A 19,672-nucleotide genomic window follows, 5' to 3' on the forward strand; every position below is an offset into this window, starting at 1 on the left:
CACATAGACGTTTACCGTCTCACACCTTCTTTCAGGTAGTGGACAGTCGACTGCGTGAAACAGGGTCAGTGTTACCACCGCGGCAAGAAGTTGGAAGACCCCAAAGTGTACGCACACATCAGTTTGCAGAAGATGTGTTAACAGCGGTCGCAGAACATCCTGGCACCAGTACGCGAGTGCTCGCTCGGGCACGAAACACGTCTCATGTGAATTTGTGGCGAGTGTTGTCAGAGGAAGGAATGCACCCTTTTAAACTGCAGAAAGTACAAGAACGGTTACCTCGTGACTTTCGCCCTTGTATGGAGTTTTCCCAATGGTTGTTGCATCAGCTGGACACAAACCCTCACTTCGGGGCAAACGTATTGTGGACAGATGAAGCCATTTTCACCAGGATGGATGTCTTCAATAGTAGAAACAGTCATGTATGGGACTTTGACAACCCACATGCACTTTTTGTGGCCCATCACCAGCACAGGTTTTCAGTGAATGTGTGGTGCGGGATAGTACATGATCATTTAATTGGACCATACATTCTCCCTGTTCGCCTGAATGGTCGCACGTATCATGCATTTCTTAGTGAGGTTCTGCCTGAACTGTTGGAGACCGTACCTTTGGCAAGAAATGTGGTACCAACACGATGGTGCACCAGCTCATTTCGATTGTAATGTACGACATTTCCTGCATGACGTGTTTCGCAATACGTTCATTGGTAGGGATGAGCCTGTGCCTTGGCCACCGAGGTCGCCAGATCTCAACCCTCTCGATTTTTTCTTCTGGGGAGAAATGAAAACCCCCGTATACGACACACCTGTCACATCAGCTGAGGACCTCGTTGCTCGCATCAACGTCGCCGCCGCGATGGTAGCAGATACACCTGGCTTGTTTGCTCGTACTCGACAATCCTTGATTCGTCGCTGTCATCTCTGCGTAGAAGTAAACGGCAGACATTTTGAAAACCGTCTGTGATTATTATCCTCGGCAATCTCAGTGAGAACACTCTTGGTATTGCTCCCCACCCCCTTTGTGTGGTGAAAGTGACATCTTCAGTTGGTGTACAGTGACAGGACTGTCTGTGCGTAAGATATTGTAGCATTTGTTGTTTGTTGTGTGTGGGGGGATATTACGTAGTTGTCGCGTGTAAAAATACACGTTGTTGCAATCATCTGATATTGTGTTTTTCTTTCCCTCCTCCTGGTGGAGTAGTGTGTCTCTCGTATGCCACATGACATGATTCGTTCATTCCTCGCGTGTAACTGGGGTATGCAACCGTGCTCAACTTTTCGGATTTTGTGTTCCGTGCTAATGTTTTGATGTTTGAGGTCGGGATGTGTTGTCTTTAACGCATTTCTCATTGTCACGGTCTTTCTTGCTGCGTTACATACCCTTTCCATGTATTGTTCTTGCTGGAAATCCCCAATTCCTTTGAGGACTCCATTGCGCATGCGTGCAGTGAACTTTTCATAGTGACTTCCGGACTGAGCACATACGATTCCTTTATGATTCCCTTGGAACCGCCTCTCTATCTGTTATAGTATTCGTCCCAGTCAGGTGTGACGTTCACTTTGTCACCTTTTGCGAGGCTCCTATCTCGGAAACGAAGCCTCAGTCATAAAAATGGAACTTAGAATTTTTGCTTGTTTTCGTGTGAGGAATCACCTCCCAAGCGTTGTAAACGACCTTTAGAAACACCCTGTATATGTTTCTGTACAGATGCAAAATCTGCCCCTGCGCAATTTATCTTATTTCAGCATCCTGAAGAATATGTTCAGAAGCTGACACTATGCAGCCTTCTTTTGTTAGTTAGTGTTATAAGATTGGAAGTAAGTGTGTACTATTAGTATTTTGTTGTTTTTATTTCAACAAGGCAAACTGAACATACCAGTTAGCATCATCTCAGCTCTTGTTTATATTTTACTATTCCTTTTTGTTGTTGTTGTTGTTGTTGTTGCTAATATAGCATGTCCAGGAAAGAAGTAGCGGGTAAAAAAAACACAACTACTGCATTTATTGTTTACATATCGGAAAGAGAAACTCAAAAAGGTTTTATTACCAGTTCATCTAAATGAAACCTGCAACTGATTGATATCATCCTGGGAGAGATTTGAATTTTTTTACATTTTCTCTTTGTGACTCAACACTGCCTAATTCTGTCCAAAAACTATGTTGCACTAACTTCATAGGCTGCATTGTGCCTTCTCGTGGAGGTGATATCCTCTCTCTCCATCAATTGGGGCTCAAAGTGCACACTTCTCTCCCTTGCTTCCAGTGCACCCAACAAAATTTTTCGACTTCTCTATCCAATTACCATATTTACTTGTATAATGCACACTTTTTTCAAAAGTTTTTGATGCCTAAAACTGTGGTGCGTATTATGCACAGAATAATTCGGACAGCCAACATGAAACCACACACATTTTCTCTGTGTATGACATGTATACAGTGTGATGATACAAACTTTCAGGGATGATTGAGAAGGGCACATGTATCAATTTGAGATAAGGCACCCTGGTCCGGAAATGACTTAGTTGAAAGTTATAAGCAAAAATCAGTGTATGAAGATGCAAAACTTGTATTACCTTCACAAGTTTCACAAGCTGTTCCATGGCCAGCTCGGTCACCTGATCTGACCCACTTGATTTCTTCTTGTGGGATCATGTGAAAAGTCTTGTGTACGAGACACTGTCGAGACTGAAGAGGATCTCCTGGCAAGAATTCTCGCTGCCTGTGATATTGTTCGAACAACCCCGGGGTTGTTCCAACGGGTACACCAGAACTTTGTGCAACAATGTCATGCCTGCAACGAAGCTGGGGGACTCCACTTTGAACAACTGTTGTGAATGTAGCAGCTTGTGAAGGTAATGAAAGTATTACATCTTCATACACCGATTTTCGCTTATAACTTTGGACTAAGTCATTTCCGGACCAGGGTTCCTTATCTCAAATTGATACATGTGCCCTTCTCCATCATCCCTGAAAGTTTGTATCACCCTGTATAATAATAATCTGTGTTTTGACAGCCATCGAAGGGTATTGGCTTATCTCCCGACTGCCAGTCTCCCTCCCACAATCCTACCTAGAGGTGTGAAGTTCTTCAACCGGTAATGGGGTGACGTGGGGTCAGCACGTCGAACCCTCAGCCGTTATAGGAAATTTTCCAGACCGGATTATGCTACTCACTCGTAGCTCCCCAATTTCCTCATGATGATGGGTCGCCACAGGCCGAGAACCCAGGTGGAATCGAACCCATGCCGTCCCACAGTCGGAAGTCCAAAGCACAGTGCCTTAGACCGTACAGCCACAGAGGATGACGACATGTATATATCAACAGGCACAAATACTAATTACCAGGATGGATTTCTTTAGTAATAATAATTTTTAAAAAAACATTATAAAAGTGGAATGGCCATTTTCCATGAATTTTCACTTTGTAATGCAATGTTTTGACAATGAGAAAAACAGTTCTGTCAGAATTCAAGCATGCACCTATCGCGTCCGTGGTATCTTGTCGGGCAAGTATTTCTTTGAATTTAAATTTTTCGGTGCATCTGCACTTAGGCTATTTTGCACCCGGGGTCCAGCCCCTTACCTGAACTAAGATGTAACTAATAACAACATTACTAGAGACCGGATGTTAGGCAAAATGCCTATTTTTTCTTGTTAGAGATATGATGAAAACGAATGTTGTGAAGGCCAGGGGGAGGGATTAGCTCCATTTAAAGGCAATTTCATTTTGCCTATTTCATACGATATTGCCTATATTATTTCATAAATGCCATATATTGCCTATTTTAGGCATTTTCTTTAAAATTGGGACATGACTGAACTCAGTGCATACAATTTCCTGTTCCCAGGATTAGTTTCCGATGCTTCCAAGCGAGTTATTGCAGCTAATAAGGACTGCAAATTAAGGGCTATTCAACAAGTTCTGAAAGGTGAAAATATACAAACTGAGTTAGATCCACATGTTCTCGCGTGCTTTAAGTATGCTCCGGTAACATCTGTGGAGGTTGAAAGATCTTTTTCAATTCTAAAAAATGTGTTGTCCGATCGCAGACATAACTTGTCGGTTGATCACCTGAAGAAATACCTTGTTGAGATGTGCAACTGCAATTAGTGCTTCTTATTCAGAGACTGACAAATTGTACAGTACAAACTTGAAATGCATTTAAACAGTTTCTTAGTTCAAACTGCTGTGTGGAATATATAGTGTAAATTTATTAACTGAAATAACCCTGTGGGCAGTGATAAAGTGTATATTTAAATAATTTGCGTACTGGTTGGAAGTAGCCAACAAGTTCTTCTGTCAGACTATTGTGTGTAGCCATTACACAATGGAAAATTTTGGGCTGACGTGACTCCTGTTTGCAGTGATTTATTAAGTACAATATTGGACTGCTGTCTCAAATGATGAGCTCCTGGTTTATTTTAAGCAACTATAAAGAATGTACAGGTATGTTTCTATATTTTTCAAACACCTATTTCTTTCTGTGTGTCTATCTTCATTATTTTGAGTTAAATTTCATTGCCTATTTGTATTTTAATGCCTATTTTGAAAATTATAAGTGCATATTTGCCTGCCTATTTTATATGTTTTTAGTGCCTAAACATCCGGTCCCTAATCATAACTGTAACGTTGGAAGATGAAAATATTCTGCCTTAGGTTAACAGAACTAAAATAAACATAACTGTAATGAATGTCGTGTCGTAACTAAAATTTTGAAATATTCTACAAGACCACATGCCAATGCCACAACACCTACATTGGCAGAACCATCCACACCGTCCAAGAACGGATTAACGAACATGTAAAAGATTCCAAAAACGACACACCTAAATCAGGCCTCTCCCAACACCTCCACTCCACCAACCACACCATCTCCTCCATATCCATACTTCACCCAACCGGCTCTGTCATAGAAAACACCATCAAAGAAACCCATGCTATCATCCAGCAGAAACCAGCACTAAACCTGGACAATGGACAAGCACACCCAACTTGGCACCCTGTCCTCAGAAAGATCCCCGACCTGAAAAAGAAAAGATGCTATACACATACTCGACCCCCCTCCAGCCACGCGGGGAACAGGAACGGCACATTACCGAGCAACACGGCCCAGCCCCCCAACCCCCAACTGGCAACGCCACCGGACAACAGGAAGCAGACGACGCAAACCAAGATGCGCGCGCCAGTGCTGCCGAACGGGAAAAACCGCAACCACCGCCGCCCGGGAACAAACAATGTACTGACGCGGTACCATCTCCGCTTCAAACGCCGTACCCTTTTGTGAATGAAGACAGTGGATCTTCGAAATTAATAGGATTGAACCATTAAATTGTGCAACGCGGAATTACGAAATCTTTTAAATTTCACGTAAGTAATTTTAAATTTCACGTAAGTAATTCTGACTTTGGTTAAAAGCTGAGGTTGTAAAGAGGCACTCAGCACACATAAGGACAAGACACAGAAGAACACACAGAATTATACTGGCCAGGGCAAATCGCCAGAGCCTCATTCATCTGCAAAATGCAGTGCAGGGTGTAGTATGTGGAAGTGAGGTTGACAATTGGGTGTACTACGTGAAAGGTCACCCCTGTCGGGCGAGAAATAATAGAAAATACCTTCCTTAGTGCTGCAAACCTACAACAATCTTGATTTCACTTCCTTCTACTACTAAATAAAGAAGGTGGTTACATAAGTGAAAACTTTTGGATGCTAAACACAGTGGAAGGAGATGGAGGAGTAAAGATTGGTGTTGCATTGTTTACACAACATGATATTCTCCTTTTGGCCCACATAGCAACAGGTGACTCATTGAATAGGTAATATCATTTGCTCTTGATCGGCATAGCAACAGCTTTATGGCCTGCAACTAAGAAAGCCATTTCTTGAATCTGGATTATTCTGCACATTACATATGAATTGTTTGTCGCTTTTTCCTATCAAAACTCAGGGTGCGCATTATACATGCATAAATAAGGTATGTACACCTTGAGGCAATGAATGCAGTAGTTTCACAGATATGGTTCTTTCTTAACTAGATATTGCCCACATTCCCTGTATTTATTTTAATATTAAAGAAAATACTTAAATTCCCAGTTACCTTCTTTGGTAGCTCGATGGAGGAGATTTGTCCGGCCATGACGCCTGCAGTCGTGAGGCGGAGGGTCCTTCTTGCACATCTGAGAGAGCTTGGTGACCAAGCCATGAGCATCCTCCTGGTAGTACTCTATCAATGTTTCCAACCCATGAATAATTGTCTCCTCATCTGAAAACAATAAAGAACAATGACATATTTAAGAACAACACTGAACATGGAATGGAACGAAGTTGTGGCCAAAGAAGTTGACTCCGTGGTTGCATGGAAGAAGATAATTATTATGAATCTATCTCTTTTCTTCATGAACTACACTGAAGTACTGTTTACAACTATCCAACAATCATGAACACAACACAGGGTGAAAATCAAGGAAAAGCTACGAGGGCAATTTTTTTCTCAACCTCCGATGGACCGTAAAAAAAGACAAGTGTAAGTAACAAAATGAATTTATTACCAAAAGTTATGTACATACCTGGTTACTTTCCGAAATAATCGCCGTGAAGATTCAGGTATTTGTCATATCGTGGGACGAGCTTTCCGATACCTTCTGCCAAGAACTTTGCCGCCAGTGATGTGAGATGGGCATGAACGTTGTTTTAAAGCTCCTCTGACAATAAACAGCTGCATTGATCGTCCCCGGTTCCATAAACTCAACACACCTTTGTGGTCCGAAAAAACAGTAGCAATAACCTTCCGGTTGTTGAAGGTTTATTTGGTGAGTTTGAGTGCATCCATTGTTTTGACTGTTCTTTTGTTTCTGGGGTGACGTACTGAATCCAGGTCTCACCTCCAGTAACAATTGTTTTCAAGAAACCTTCAGCCTCATAACGGGTGAGGAGGCCAAAGCCCAAAGCTTCCAGACCAATGAGGATCTTCAAAACACCGTTCAGGCCCATCTCACATCACTGGCGACAACGTTCTTCGCAGAGGGTATCGGAAAGCTCGTTCCACAATATGACAAATGCCTGAATCTTCACGGCGACTATTTCACAATGTAACCAGGTATGTACATAACTTTTGGTAATAAATTCATTTTGTTACTTACACTTGTCTTTTTTTTACAGTCCATTGGAGGTTAAAAAAATGGCCCTCGTATTAAAAATGAGTACAACATCTTGACTTGCTTTGCATGTTAGTAGGCCACGTGGAGTGCATTCACAGTTATCATCTAAACAGCAGTGAAGATGTTGGAATCCCAAGCCAACCTGCTTGTCTGACTGTTGCTCCACATTCATATAATACTGGCTGCACAAAACCACGAGCATTGAAGAAAAATTGTCAAAATCCTGTCAATGTATCCATAAAAATAAAGATACATTATTATTTATTTCAATTTCATTTGAGCATTCACACAAGACTTACACACCCAGAGAAAACATCAATGAATCATTTTGACGCTTATCTTTTTTCAAGAGAAAAAATGAAAACAACAATGACGAAATTTTTTTAAAATAGAGAAGGTAAATCTTTAAGAATAACATTAATTTTATCATGATGCTACAATGCCAATGGGAACTGGTAAAATCTTTGAAGATTTAAGTCATTATTGCCATTACAATAAATATCTATTTGCCAAAAAAACATTCCAATTTTTCCTGAATCTTACTATGGAGCAACAGTGCTTGCCTAGTGAATTTTTTTATTGGGTTAGATGTGGTCAATGCTGAGTCCAACTGCAACTGTCTTCTGGCTTTCAAGAATGCAGTGTGGTGCTTCTTTTCAAAGTCCCAATTGTCGAACCCGGAAATGCTTGCGCAAAAGGCAAGAGCATTACCATTTGTTCATGCAGGAGCTCTTCTTGCTACATATTGCTGCTGAGAAATAAAAGGTTAAAGCAGTGGTTCCCAAACTTTTTCATTTCATGGTGCTCATAGTGTTTCAAGATTTTTCCCGTGGCGCCCTAGTCAGAATTTAGGCCTATCTAACCCTTGCAATGCTCAGTCAGTGTGGTTAGGTTGCTTGCCTTTTAAGTTAAAAAATAAACACATATTTCAAAATAATTTAAATAGTACTAAAACCATGTAAGTGTCATCTCAGTGAAAATATTGGGACATTTCGCGGTGCCCCTGAAAGCCAGCCACAGCACCCCACACACTTTGAAAACCACTGGGTTAAAGCAAAATAAAAAATGACATTTGAACTTTGTAGACTTTACAGAAAAGATACGAAGCACAGTACTCTTGCAAAAGCTGTGTGATAAATTCACATTTGAGAAAGCTTACCTATTGAAAAGAAGGCATCTTCTCCATGCTTTCGAATCTGATAATGGCACGGTTCACCTTGGTACAGCACAGACAGCACGTAGTCCCCAACAGCAGAATTACTTTCCCGGACAAGGAATATCCCATCTTCACTACCCTCTGTTGATACAAAATGAAATGCAACTTAAATGAACATAAAAATACAGGTTATGTTTGAACAAGCAATGTATTTGCGGTAATGTTTTATGGCCAATATGACATGTAAGTTTTATTACAGGCTCCTTCAGTGATTACTGGACTAAGTTAAAATAAAGGAAAGCGAAGTTTTTCCAACAATATGCAACAGAGCAAAAAATCTTATATTCTCAATGCTGAATAATATTCACAACCCAACTCAACAGACGTTTTGTTACCATAATTTATACTGAGAACAGAAACAAGATAGGCTGACTCATAGGGTTCTTACAAATAACTATTATTGTTATTATCATTAATTTTTGTTATTTAGTGTTGCTTTCCTGCCACTTTCAGCTAATCGCAACAATGAGGATGAGTGATTATATGATGAAATTTATGAAGTGACACTCACAAAGAACACCTTTGTCCCGGCTGGGATTCAAACACGGGACCTCTGGCATCGTAGCATGCTGTGCTAACCACTCTGCCACATCTCAAATTTAGGTATCAAGAGGATGCGGCAATGGATGATATTGCTTTGATACTTGGAGGGAGACGTACATAACTAATGAAATTAGGTTCTGTTTATCTTGATACTGTTTTGTTTTGTCCTTTAACACTAGTCTACTATCTTACTATAGTCTCTTTCCGGTTAAAGATGTCTTCTGCTGTACTGGAAATGTCAATAAACCAATAACTGACGCGCATCCCACTTCCAGGGAATGCCGGCTTAGCGTAGCACTGACCGTGCAGGCGGAGAGGTTTGCGTGCTTTGTTGAGGCTGAGAGCAATGCCAGCAGTAGATTTTCTACCCATGCTGGATAGGTCTCAGAAGAGAAGCCAGACTAAGGCATTCTGCAACGTCCTATCGTATCCTATCCTAATATTCCTACCCAGTCCCAAACCAGTAACGAGTAGGAACTCTCTCGGAGACAGTCCTATCTCGGGGAGTAATGCCCCTGCAGACATGAGCTACAGGTCTCCTGATCCGGGAGGTAGCACCTGGTAAGGGTCCCTTCTTCAGGGTTACGAGGGGGATGGAGCAGATTCCTCAGCCGTGGTGAAGGCGAACATTCTAAGAGACCAGCCTGATACAAACCCTGGTCCTCCAGGTTGGTTTTTTTGCAAAATCGCATGTGATAAAAATGCTCAACAAAGGAATGCCGGACTGATGAACCTGGGTGAGTTAAAAGTAATAAAAGAGATACAATGAAGATCTCAAATTGGAAGAAGGATTGCCAGGATAGAATTAAATGGAAGAAATTTGTTGAGCAGGGCAAAACACATAAAGAGTTGTAGCGCCAAGTAAGACGAAGATGTGCATCTAGTGCACTAACAGGGACTTACCATTGCTTAATATTTGTTCTGCAGACTCTCGTGAAATCTTTCCATGAAACCATGCTAAGTAAGACGAAGATGTGCATCTAGTGCACTAACAGGGACTTACCATTGCTTAATATTTGTTCTGCAGACTCTCGTGAAATCTTTCCATGAAACCATGCTATGTTCTCCTCTCTGTTCATATTTGAAGAGCTGGCAAGCTGTTGTGTCTGAAATTAAGAGCAACAGTAAGCAAACAAGAACAATTTAAATCACAATAGATAATTTCCAAAGATACAATTTTTTTCAAGTTCTATGAAGTAGACATTTCTCACATGATAAGACAAAATGTAAGATCATTATAATGTACATGTTTAATGCATTTGATCTTCAGTATTTTTAACACTTTCACTGGTAGGTCAAATTTTGTGACAGGCCAGAGCTATTTTATTATCTATTATTATCTAATACACTTTTATTAAAAATGTATTCTTCCCTAGGTTGTGTTTTTACAACTATACACACACTAGTAAAAAGTAGTACTTGTTTTCAAAATATCTGTGTGTAAGAACTAGTATTGGATTAAAAAATTATGGATACTTGAATTTGGACTCCAATTAAAAATTAACCAGCATGCCTACATAAAAACAAATCACATCAAAATTTAGGTTACTCAATTCTACGTTAATTTATATTTGTCAATTTTTTCTGAGCATGCCTTCCATTTTACATCGTCGTGATGACAAAAAAGTACATTTTTTTAGTTCTGCACATGAATTTGAATTTCTATAAATAAAAAATGGGTGGTCCAATCATGATGAGATTTAAAAAAACATGGTGTAGGCAGAAAATTTTTAAACACAATTCTGAATTTTCATATTTTTAAAATTGTTAAAGAAAACCATTCTTATCAATTTTGTAAAACAACTGTTTTTTAGTATTGGGTAGTCCTACAAATACAATATTGGTCTTGTTTTAAATCTCTTTGCATCTGTTTTTAAAATCCATTACCATTGTCAATTCATGGGTATGATTTTACAATACCGGACACTTCCCCAATTTCTTTCATATTTCACATACTCATTAAATTAGGCCTCCTAATCACGAATATGCAGCTACAATTTGGCGCTCACGTGTAGAACTTGCAAAGTAAGGGAGTCCATGATCGCAACCGACACCCTCGATTTCTCAAGAAAACCAATTTTTATCGCAAGATTTTGACGAACCATGGTCGCAATTAGCCTTACACCCCTCGAACAATGCATGGGTAGCCCCCCAAACCATTCATGGATAGCCACACGAACCATGCATGGTTAGGTTAGGCTAACATAGTTAAAATTTGGGGTCGTAGTAATATGAGGAATATGTATTTCGTTATTTAGGTATTCGAAACACAAAATGTTGCGATAAACATTGGTTTTCTTGAGAAATCGAGGGTGTCGGTCGCAACACCAGCTTATTTTGCAAGTTTTAGACATGAGCGCCAAATTTTAACTGCAGATTCGTGATTAGTAGGCCTAAATTAATGAGTATGTGAAATATGAAATAAATTGGGGAAGTGTCCGGATACCGATTTTGTACAGATTTTTAATCAATGGAGCAAAGATGTATGTGGAACGTAGCAGCACCGCACACAACAATGTCCGTTGAACTGTGGAAACTGCAGGCAGTCACTGCGAGTCAGTTCTTGCAGTGTCGCCACATTCAACACAGATCTTTACTCCGCTGATAAAAATCTATATAAAATAGTTTTGCAATGTGAACTGACAAAGGTAATTGATTTTAAAAACAGATACAATGAGCTTAAAACAATACCAATATCGTATTTGTAGGACTACCAAAGGCTCGACTCTACTTTACGTCCTCATCTGCATGGTGATTGCTTCTTTGCGTTCACGGTGCTCGTTCGTGGTGCGGCACCCGGCATCTCTTCGGGTAAGTACCTTTTTCTTTTTAGACTTTCTGTTCATGATAGCCCCATTAACCATTCACGGGGACGAGGTATGCCTACGAGGTTAGGTTAGGCTTGTTAGGTCAGGTTCCATTAGCACTCATTTCACCCCTAAATATGTGCTTAAAATTCCTCAGTACATTCAATTACGCATATCCGGACAACATCAGTTTTTCTCGATTTACTCCTCCAGGAAATTTTTGCTCGCTTTGGGATTTACGTTGTTGAATTCCTTATAAAATAAGCTTTCCAACGATATATGACATGCATTCCTTACGAAAAGGACGTAAACTAGAGTCTTACCCTATCCAATACTAAGAACAAGTTGTTTTAGTAAATCGATAAGAACAGGGTTTTGGTCAAATAAAAAATTCTGAAAACTACAACGCATTTCTATCAGCACCGTATTAAAATTTCGGTATGATTTTACAATACTGGACCCTTCTCCAATTTCGTATACGGACTAATTTAGGGCTCCTAATCACGGATCTGCCGTTAAAATTAGGCACTCTTCTGTGGAACTTTCAAAATAACATGTAGATTTTACAATAGCAAAAAAGGCATAATTTCGTTAATAATTCTAATATTCACTAATTATGGAGTCCTGATAACGTATCTGCAGTTAAGATTTGGTGGTCACATGTAGAAATTGTAAAATAGCATTGTGAATTACCACGGTGACTGTCGATACATAAACAACGAAAAAGCCATGTATTCTCATGTGAACAAGTGACGTTCGCAACTCGTTACGTTGCGTTCAGAAGGTTGCTAAAGTGTTGTGCGACCTTCAGTTCGTCAGTTGTTCATGTGAGAAAGATGGTGCCTTTTGAAGGAAGGAAGTAATGTCCATTTTTCGTAACTTTTGCTTTGGAAAAAGCCATTTTTTAGTCAGTTTTGGTTGGGTAAATATTAATAATATGGGTGCATTCGTTCATATTTCGCATAGTCACTAATTTCGGACACTTGATCACGATTCTGTGGTTAAAATTTGGCGCTCAAGTGCTACGAAACCGACATTTTTTGATGGTGCCTCGTCACAATTAGCCTTAAACTCCTCGAACAATGCACGGCAAGGTTGGGTTAGGTTAGGCAAACATAATTAAATTTTGGGGTCCTAGTAATATCAGGAATATATATTTCGTTCTTTAAGTATTCGAAAAGCAAAATCTTGCGATAAATAATGAGCAATTGTGCATTGTCGGTTGTGATCACCGACCCCCTTATTCTGCAAGTTCCACATGTGAGCGCCAAATTTTAACTTCAGATTCGTGATTAGGAGTCCTAAATTAGTGAGTATGCGAAATATGAACGAAATTGGAGAAGGTACCGGTATTGTAAAATTGCTCCAAAATTTCATCACTATCGGATGAAGGAGTGTGTGGTATGTTTCAATTTGATACACTTGGCAGTTGAATATTAAATGCAAAAACTCTTCTCTCTTCATACGGTAATATGGTTTACAATAATTTACAATTTCATGGTTATGACAACATTAAAAAAATCGATGCGATTCTACGCTGACATTTAGGGGTAAGAAGAGGCATTATGTTTTTGCACGAAAAACTTGCTTTTAACGAATAAAAAAATATTGTCAACATCTTATGTTCAAGGAGAAGGCTGTTTACACAGGATACACTATATGATATACATTATTTTATTGGATCATTGCTGAATGTTATTGTATATAACGTTATGTACATGAAACCAAAACATTCTTTTGCTTCCGATTTAAATAAACCTTTCGTCAACATAATGGAAATGAAAACTTCCGGACAACACAGCATATTTGTCATATGACGAGAGCTCCTATTCGGGTTGCACCGAACTCACCATTTTTCATGTACAACTTCCCTCTTTCTTCTACATTAAAAAATGTTATAGCCATTAGTTTTAAAATGTATTGTAAGTCTTTCTAACAACTATTACACATCATATTTACTCCGCACGATGCAATAAAATATTTTAACACGAACACGAACTACACACAAAAACAACGGAAGTGCAACAAGTTGTTTTTACTACGTAAAATATTAGTGTTAGTAAATATTTAATTTAAAGAAAACAATTAAATCATGTATATACTTAATAAATTATAAGAATTTTGTTTTATTTATGGAGTATAACATGTTTTAATTTTCAACATATTAATAAACATTTAAAGTGCAACTTACCTTGAGTAGCATAAACTTCACTACCGCTTTGAACATGGCGGACGACGGAGACGTAAGTGATCGTGGAGACCAAGGTGAATCCCAAAAGCCGGATAAGATGTTTACTCTGAAAAAATGGAATGCAGTTGCTATGTGGAGCTGGGATGTTGAATGTGATACATGTGCTATTTGCCGTGTTCAAGTTATGGGTAAGTAAAAATAATTCACTATGTTGTTTTCCTGTGCTAACATAAAATCCTTGCAGACGGTTGTCAATATTTGTGACTACATTAGTGTACTTTACTGTTGTTCTTCTAAAATCATATCTTATCTCCATCATACGAATAATAAGATAGTTCTGACTTCCGTGTGCTGGATCTTTTTGCAGAGAAATCGTTTATGAGATAAGGTGTTGATTATAAACATCTAATGTCAGATGATCTTAGAATCATTAGAACATGCTATTGCCGTCTCTAAGGCGCTCATATTACTATTTAGAAATAATATTTTGTATTTGCTTCCCGAAAAGAAGGTTACATTAGTTATTGCACTCGCATATTGCAGGTGTTTGAAGCTCCTTTTCGTGCTAAAAACTGGTTGTAAGGGTAACCCTATGACATGACAATAAAATGCTAGGGGGCGGTAATCCACTGTACCCCCCTCGAGAATTATGTTGAATTATTTTAATAAACATATTTCGATGTTTTACGTAATATAAAATTGGTCCCAGCGTGCGGAAAACACGAATAACTGAGATATTTGATTCCAAAGTATGGCCTGCGTAAGTAAGACCTGTCTTCTCCAAATACTTTCGCCGCTTCTTATCAGTAAAAACAGTTTGTATGCACACTAAAATAGTGAATCGGCACGTCGGCAATTACTATCAACTTATAACCTAACAACGTAAAATTATAGCTGGTGTTGTGAAATGTGTTGGGTGCTGTATTCACTTGCACGAGGTCTTCGTCTTGTTCTTCTTCACGGTAAGGTAACAGATGTGCTTTATTTCACAATAACACGTCTCTGTGAGCTAAAAATAACTGAAAATATTCATAATCAATATTCGGTAAAAATTTACTATCCGTCGGACACCTATAACTTCTTCGTTTCGTCAATTTTTGACATTCACAATTACCTATCTGCTTCGCGGAACATTCCTTAACATGTATTGACGTTTTTATGATCAAAGTAATTGCAGTTTTTCACATTACGAGTACTTCTTTATCGTAGCCTTTTCGCTTGCCTCAGACACAATATGGTGCATACACCTTCCTACATAATCGCACGTCGTGCTTGTCTTTTGTCGATTTTCATTCATTATGCAGTGTTTCAATCTTCGGAACCCAAGAAATAGCCATGAACAAAGCTCATCTGATGTAATTTTTTTTAAAAAGCTTTTTCACATTTTTTTACGAAGGAAATTGTAATGTTTCGTGTCGCTATCCATGAATGGTTTGTGGGGCTATCTGTCCCGGAATCGGTGGGAAATTTAAAGTAAAAATTATTTTCGTTTGAGTCCAAATTTCCCACCGATTCCAGGCTCCACCCCTGGGGTAATTGACCTACCACCCTAACCGCTAACGCAGCCCCGGCTTTCTCTATAGAGTCCCTGTTAAAGGCATGTTAGAAATTGGCCGGAGTCACCTGCCCCCAAATGAGCCCCAAAGTTTTGAATTTGAAGAAATCCGTTTCCAGGATACGGAAAACTTACCACAATTTCACCACGTATCCACGACACGTCATATTAGGCATATACCCACAGCCCATTCCTTCTAAGGAGTAGCTTACATTCACTGCCACATTTTCGACATTCCTTTCCTTTCTTCACGAATCTGTGTTCAATTAAATTAAAAAATCTACTGGATCTTACACACCCGGTACAAATTTCACCATGCATCCACGAGACGGCATGTTTCTAACTTTTGTTGCAAACACAGACAGTTCGAAACACTGGATACCCAATGAACATGAACAAAGCACAATCACAACGCATGATGATGTACAAAGGTGTATGCGCCAAATGCTATTGTCCGTCGGAGAATTAATTTTCAACAAAGTACATGAATTTCTGCTATGAAACATTCCCACATCACACAAAACACCTTCCCGATGGTAGACAATGCTACAGGAACTTATTACGATAAGTAGTTTCTTCTGTAAAAATGAAGAAATGTGTCCCAAGCATAGTAAATTAGTATCCAATATTCTTCAAAATATTTCACTTTCGCTTGTGAGGGACAGAGGGTTGGGCCGTTGACCCGCTGTACCCCCTCGAGAATTAGCTTGAACTTTTTCGATGTTGTATGTAATATTCAATTGGTTTTAGTGTGCGTAAAACACAAATAACAGATATTTGATATCCCAAAGTATGGCCCCCGCAAGTATTAACTTGCCATTTTGGAGCATTTTCTAAGCTTTTTATTAGTAAAACCGTTGTATGCACTTTCAAATAGCAAAAGGGCATGTCAAAAATAACTATCACTCCCAATCCTAACCTAACGACATAAAATTATAAATGCTTTTGAGGAATGTCGTGTTGGGTGTTATATTGACTTGTGCGATGCCTTTGAGCTGCTCTGTTTCAGGGTAAGGTTACAGTTGTAATTTAAACACATTTTCATATACTGAAAATGTTCATAGACAACATAATCTTCATAAACAGGGCTCGAAAAATTCCGGTCGCCATGGCAGCTAAAAATTTCAGTTTGGCGACTGTGATCTTTTGCTGTAATATTCCCATTTTTTAAGTTTCAGTGTACGAAACTTTGTAGATCCTAAGTTCAAATTGCAGTACAGCGTAAGATAGCAAATTATTTTTTTATCAACGTTGTGAACATTCTATAGAGTCAGTAACAATTTCTTACTCTTTGTCCCCCAACCCCCATTTCCCGCTTTCTCACATAATTTAGCGATGTTTTGATGCTCAGCTTATAGACTGATTGATTTGCTTTATTTTACTTCGCTTCTGTGCCACTTTTGGCTAAATTGCAAAGATGGTGATGAATAATGATATGATGAAGTTGATGAATGGACACTCACAAACATCCAAGCCCAGTCCGGAATTCGAAATTGGGACCCCTGGTGTCGTAGCGCAATGTGCTAACCACTCCGCCACAGGGGCTGGCTCGGCTTCTTATAGTATCGACAATTACTAGTAGGTGGTTTCCTGCTGCCTGATTTTCAGAGCTGGCGCCTATCTCTGAAGAAGATTTTTCGAGCACTGTTCATAAACCATGCAAAATATTTAACTTTCTCGAGAGAGTGCAGAGGGTGAAGGGTGACCAAATGTTAAAGCTTCGACAGCATTTTGCAGACTAATGAAGGTCTGGCGTCTGTCCCCGTCTGGACTGTCAGCCAATATAATTTCCTGTGGTGCTCGTGTTATGTGTTGCCCATTTGTGCTTGTGTCCTTTAATTCATCTTATTACCATTCATCTCCATCTTCTTGATTAGCCAAAAGTGACAGAAAAGCAAAGTAAAATCATATCAGGTAATCGTTCTAAAAATATTATGTACATGTCCAGTAGCGGAAGAGATTCGGATGTAAACTCTTAATGGACCTAACATCATGGAAGTTGACTAGATAATATGCTTGTTATTTTCCAACTCTAGGACTTATTGATATTAGATATAATAGTCTCTTCTTAGGGGCCGTTGACTAGTTGATTAAAAAATATGGCCCACGTAAGTACAAACCTGCCATCTTGGCGTACGTTTGCCACTTTTGGTAAAAATTTACTATTCCACAATCACATGTAACTTCTTCGTTTCGTCACTTTAACATTCGTACTTTCTGCTTCACGTAACATTCTTGAAGGTGTATTCACGTTTTTTTGATGAAAGTAATTTCAGTTTTTCACATTACGAGTACTTCTTTATTTGCAGTGTTTCCAACCTTCGTAACCCAAAAAATACTCAAGTAGATATTTTTTTTTCTTTTTAAGCTTTTTCACATTATTTTACGAACAAAATTTTAACTATGCTTGCCTAACCTTGCCGGAAATGGTTCGTGGGGCTACCCATTTTTCAAGTACCCCATTACAAAATCCAGTGCATCTTCCACACTCAGTAGGAATTTCACCACGCATCCATGACATGTCATCTTTTCGGAAAACAAGCACGATGCGCGATAATCTACGGAGGTGTACGCTCCAAAGGCTATTGTGCGTCGGAGAATTACTTTTCAACAAAAATAAAGAATTTCCACTATGATACATTCCCACATGAGATAAAACACCTTCCTGATGTTAGACAATGCCACAGGAACTTATTGCTGTAAGTAGTTGCTTGTGTAGAAATGAAGAAATCTGTTTGTGGAATAGTAAATTAGTACCAAGTTAGCACCAATAGTTATGTTGGGAGGGAGGGGGACCTTGATGAGTGTCAACAACCTCAGTTGTGAAGCTGTAGGGGTAATGTCGCTCTCCTGAAGCAACGTTGCCAAGCGGATGTCTGTTCTTGTCGGTTGTTCTTATTAGTTTCTTTGTACAGTGTTTGGGTGTTTTGTGTACTAATTTTCTGTGCTCTGTGTACTATTGTACAACTTATCCAGTAACTGTGCTGATCAACTCTCTATTTTGCCCCCATTTTACAATAAGTTAGGCAACATGTGTATCCAATGCTCATTTGTTTCGTCATGCCGGCAACTTTCGGTGCCTTGTGACACGAAAATGCTCGATGTCAGTTGAAGAGAATTGAACTGATCACTGATTTGTTGTTTCCCAGCCACCTGCTGGAAATTTGATCAGTATAACTTAAGGAGAGGAGGGAAAAAATTATAAAATTGCTATGAGCCCCATTCCCTCCTACTTTGGTTTCATAAGTTTTCAGACCTTCATGTTTGATTTACTTTATTTCATAATACATTTGTAAAACTATGCAACACCCTATCTGCTGCTGTTGTGGCATGTCATGTCAATTGGAGGATTCCCTTGTTAATATATGTATGTGCTTTCTGAAACAACATAAAGTATAGTTCCTGGAAGACCCATGTCATGAAACTTTATTGTCCATGCTGTGCAACTGTATTGTGCCTCTGAGTCAGGACCGACCCCAGGTGGGTTTTTCAGAGGTTTGAAAAATCAGAGATTTTTATAGCTTAGTTTGAAGTATAATAACAGTATAATCCTATAATCACAATATTAACATTATATTTAATGAACAATTAACTTAACATTTTCTCCTTTACTATCTAAGGGTAATAATTAAAACATGTTGAACTTTAAAAACAAGAATTTTGCGAAGCTTATAAAAGTTTCAAAATTAGTTTTTCTTTTCATTTCCGATGTGCCACTGGTGCGACATTTATCGTACTTAATTACAAAACTGGGTATGTTCCATATCTAACTATTATTTGACAGTTCAAAGTCGCAATTTGTAATCATATCCAATAACATTGTCTATTGTAATTATTTTTGTTTACTTTTCATTGAATTTCCATGCTGTCTAGGCCCTTCATGGGCTGTTGCGCGACGGATTATTATTATTATTATTATTATTATTATTGCATTTATATATTTTTTTTTCACAAAGTAATATTTTCATTTAATGATTTCATTCTATAATTAAATTAATAATACACTTGAACTATTTTTGAATGAAATATTTGAATATGATTTTTATGTAGTAATTTTGAATAGTTTTAAGTGTGTCAAAACAATAATTGAAGTCAGATAAAATCAGATTAGTTACTTAATTGGTAGCAACAGCATTTTATAACTTATAATAAACAGTCCACAAACAATTATTTTTCTCTGTTGCGATCCTTTGGGCAAG

The 19,672-nt window shown here is 38.7% G+C and overlaps 2 protein-coding genes across 2 annotated transcripts in view; one reads left to right on the plus strand and one right to left on the minus strand.

Moving 5' to 3' along the window:
* The window catches only part of Shark (SH2 ankyrin repeat kinase), a 58,312-nt gene extending 44,559 nt beyond the window's left edge, over window positions 1-13,753 (minus strand). The window contains exons 1-4 of the mRNA XM_083115534.1: window positions 13,578-13,753; window positions 9,924-10,026; window positions 8,321-8,458; window positions 6,102-6,266 (exon numbers count right to left, since the gene is read on the minus strand). Of these exons, the coding sequence (XP_082971660.1) occupies window positions 6,102-6,266; window positions 8,321-8,458; window positions 9,924-10,026; window positions 13,578-13,580 (409 nt within the window). The 5' untranslated portion in view covers window positions 13,581-13,753. The remainder of the gene's footprint in view (window positions 1-6,101; window positions 6,267-8,320; window positions 8,459-9,923; window positions 10,027-13,577) is intronic.
* A 199-nt stretch (window positions 13,754-13,952) lies between these two features.
* The window catches only part of Roc2 (Regulator of cullins 2), a 126,728-nt gene continuing 121,008 nt past the window's right edge, over window positions 13,953-19,672 (plus strand). Inside the window, exon 1 of the mRNA XM_083115255.1 lies at window positions 13,953-14,106. Within this exon, the coding sequence (XP_082971381.1) occupies window positions 13,953-14,106 (154 nt within the window). The remainder of the gene's footprint in view (window positions 14,107-19,672) is intronic.

This window comes from Lepisma saccharinum, chromosome 30, assembly GCF_977018435.1.
Source record: "Lepisma saccharinum chromosome 30, izLepSacc3.1, whole genome shotgun sequence".
In the NCBI taxonomy this organism is placed as follows: Eukaryota; Metazoa; Arthropoda; class Insecta; order Zygentoma; family Lepismatidae; genus Lepisma; species Lepisma saccharinum.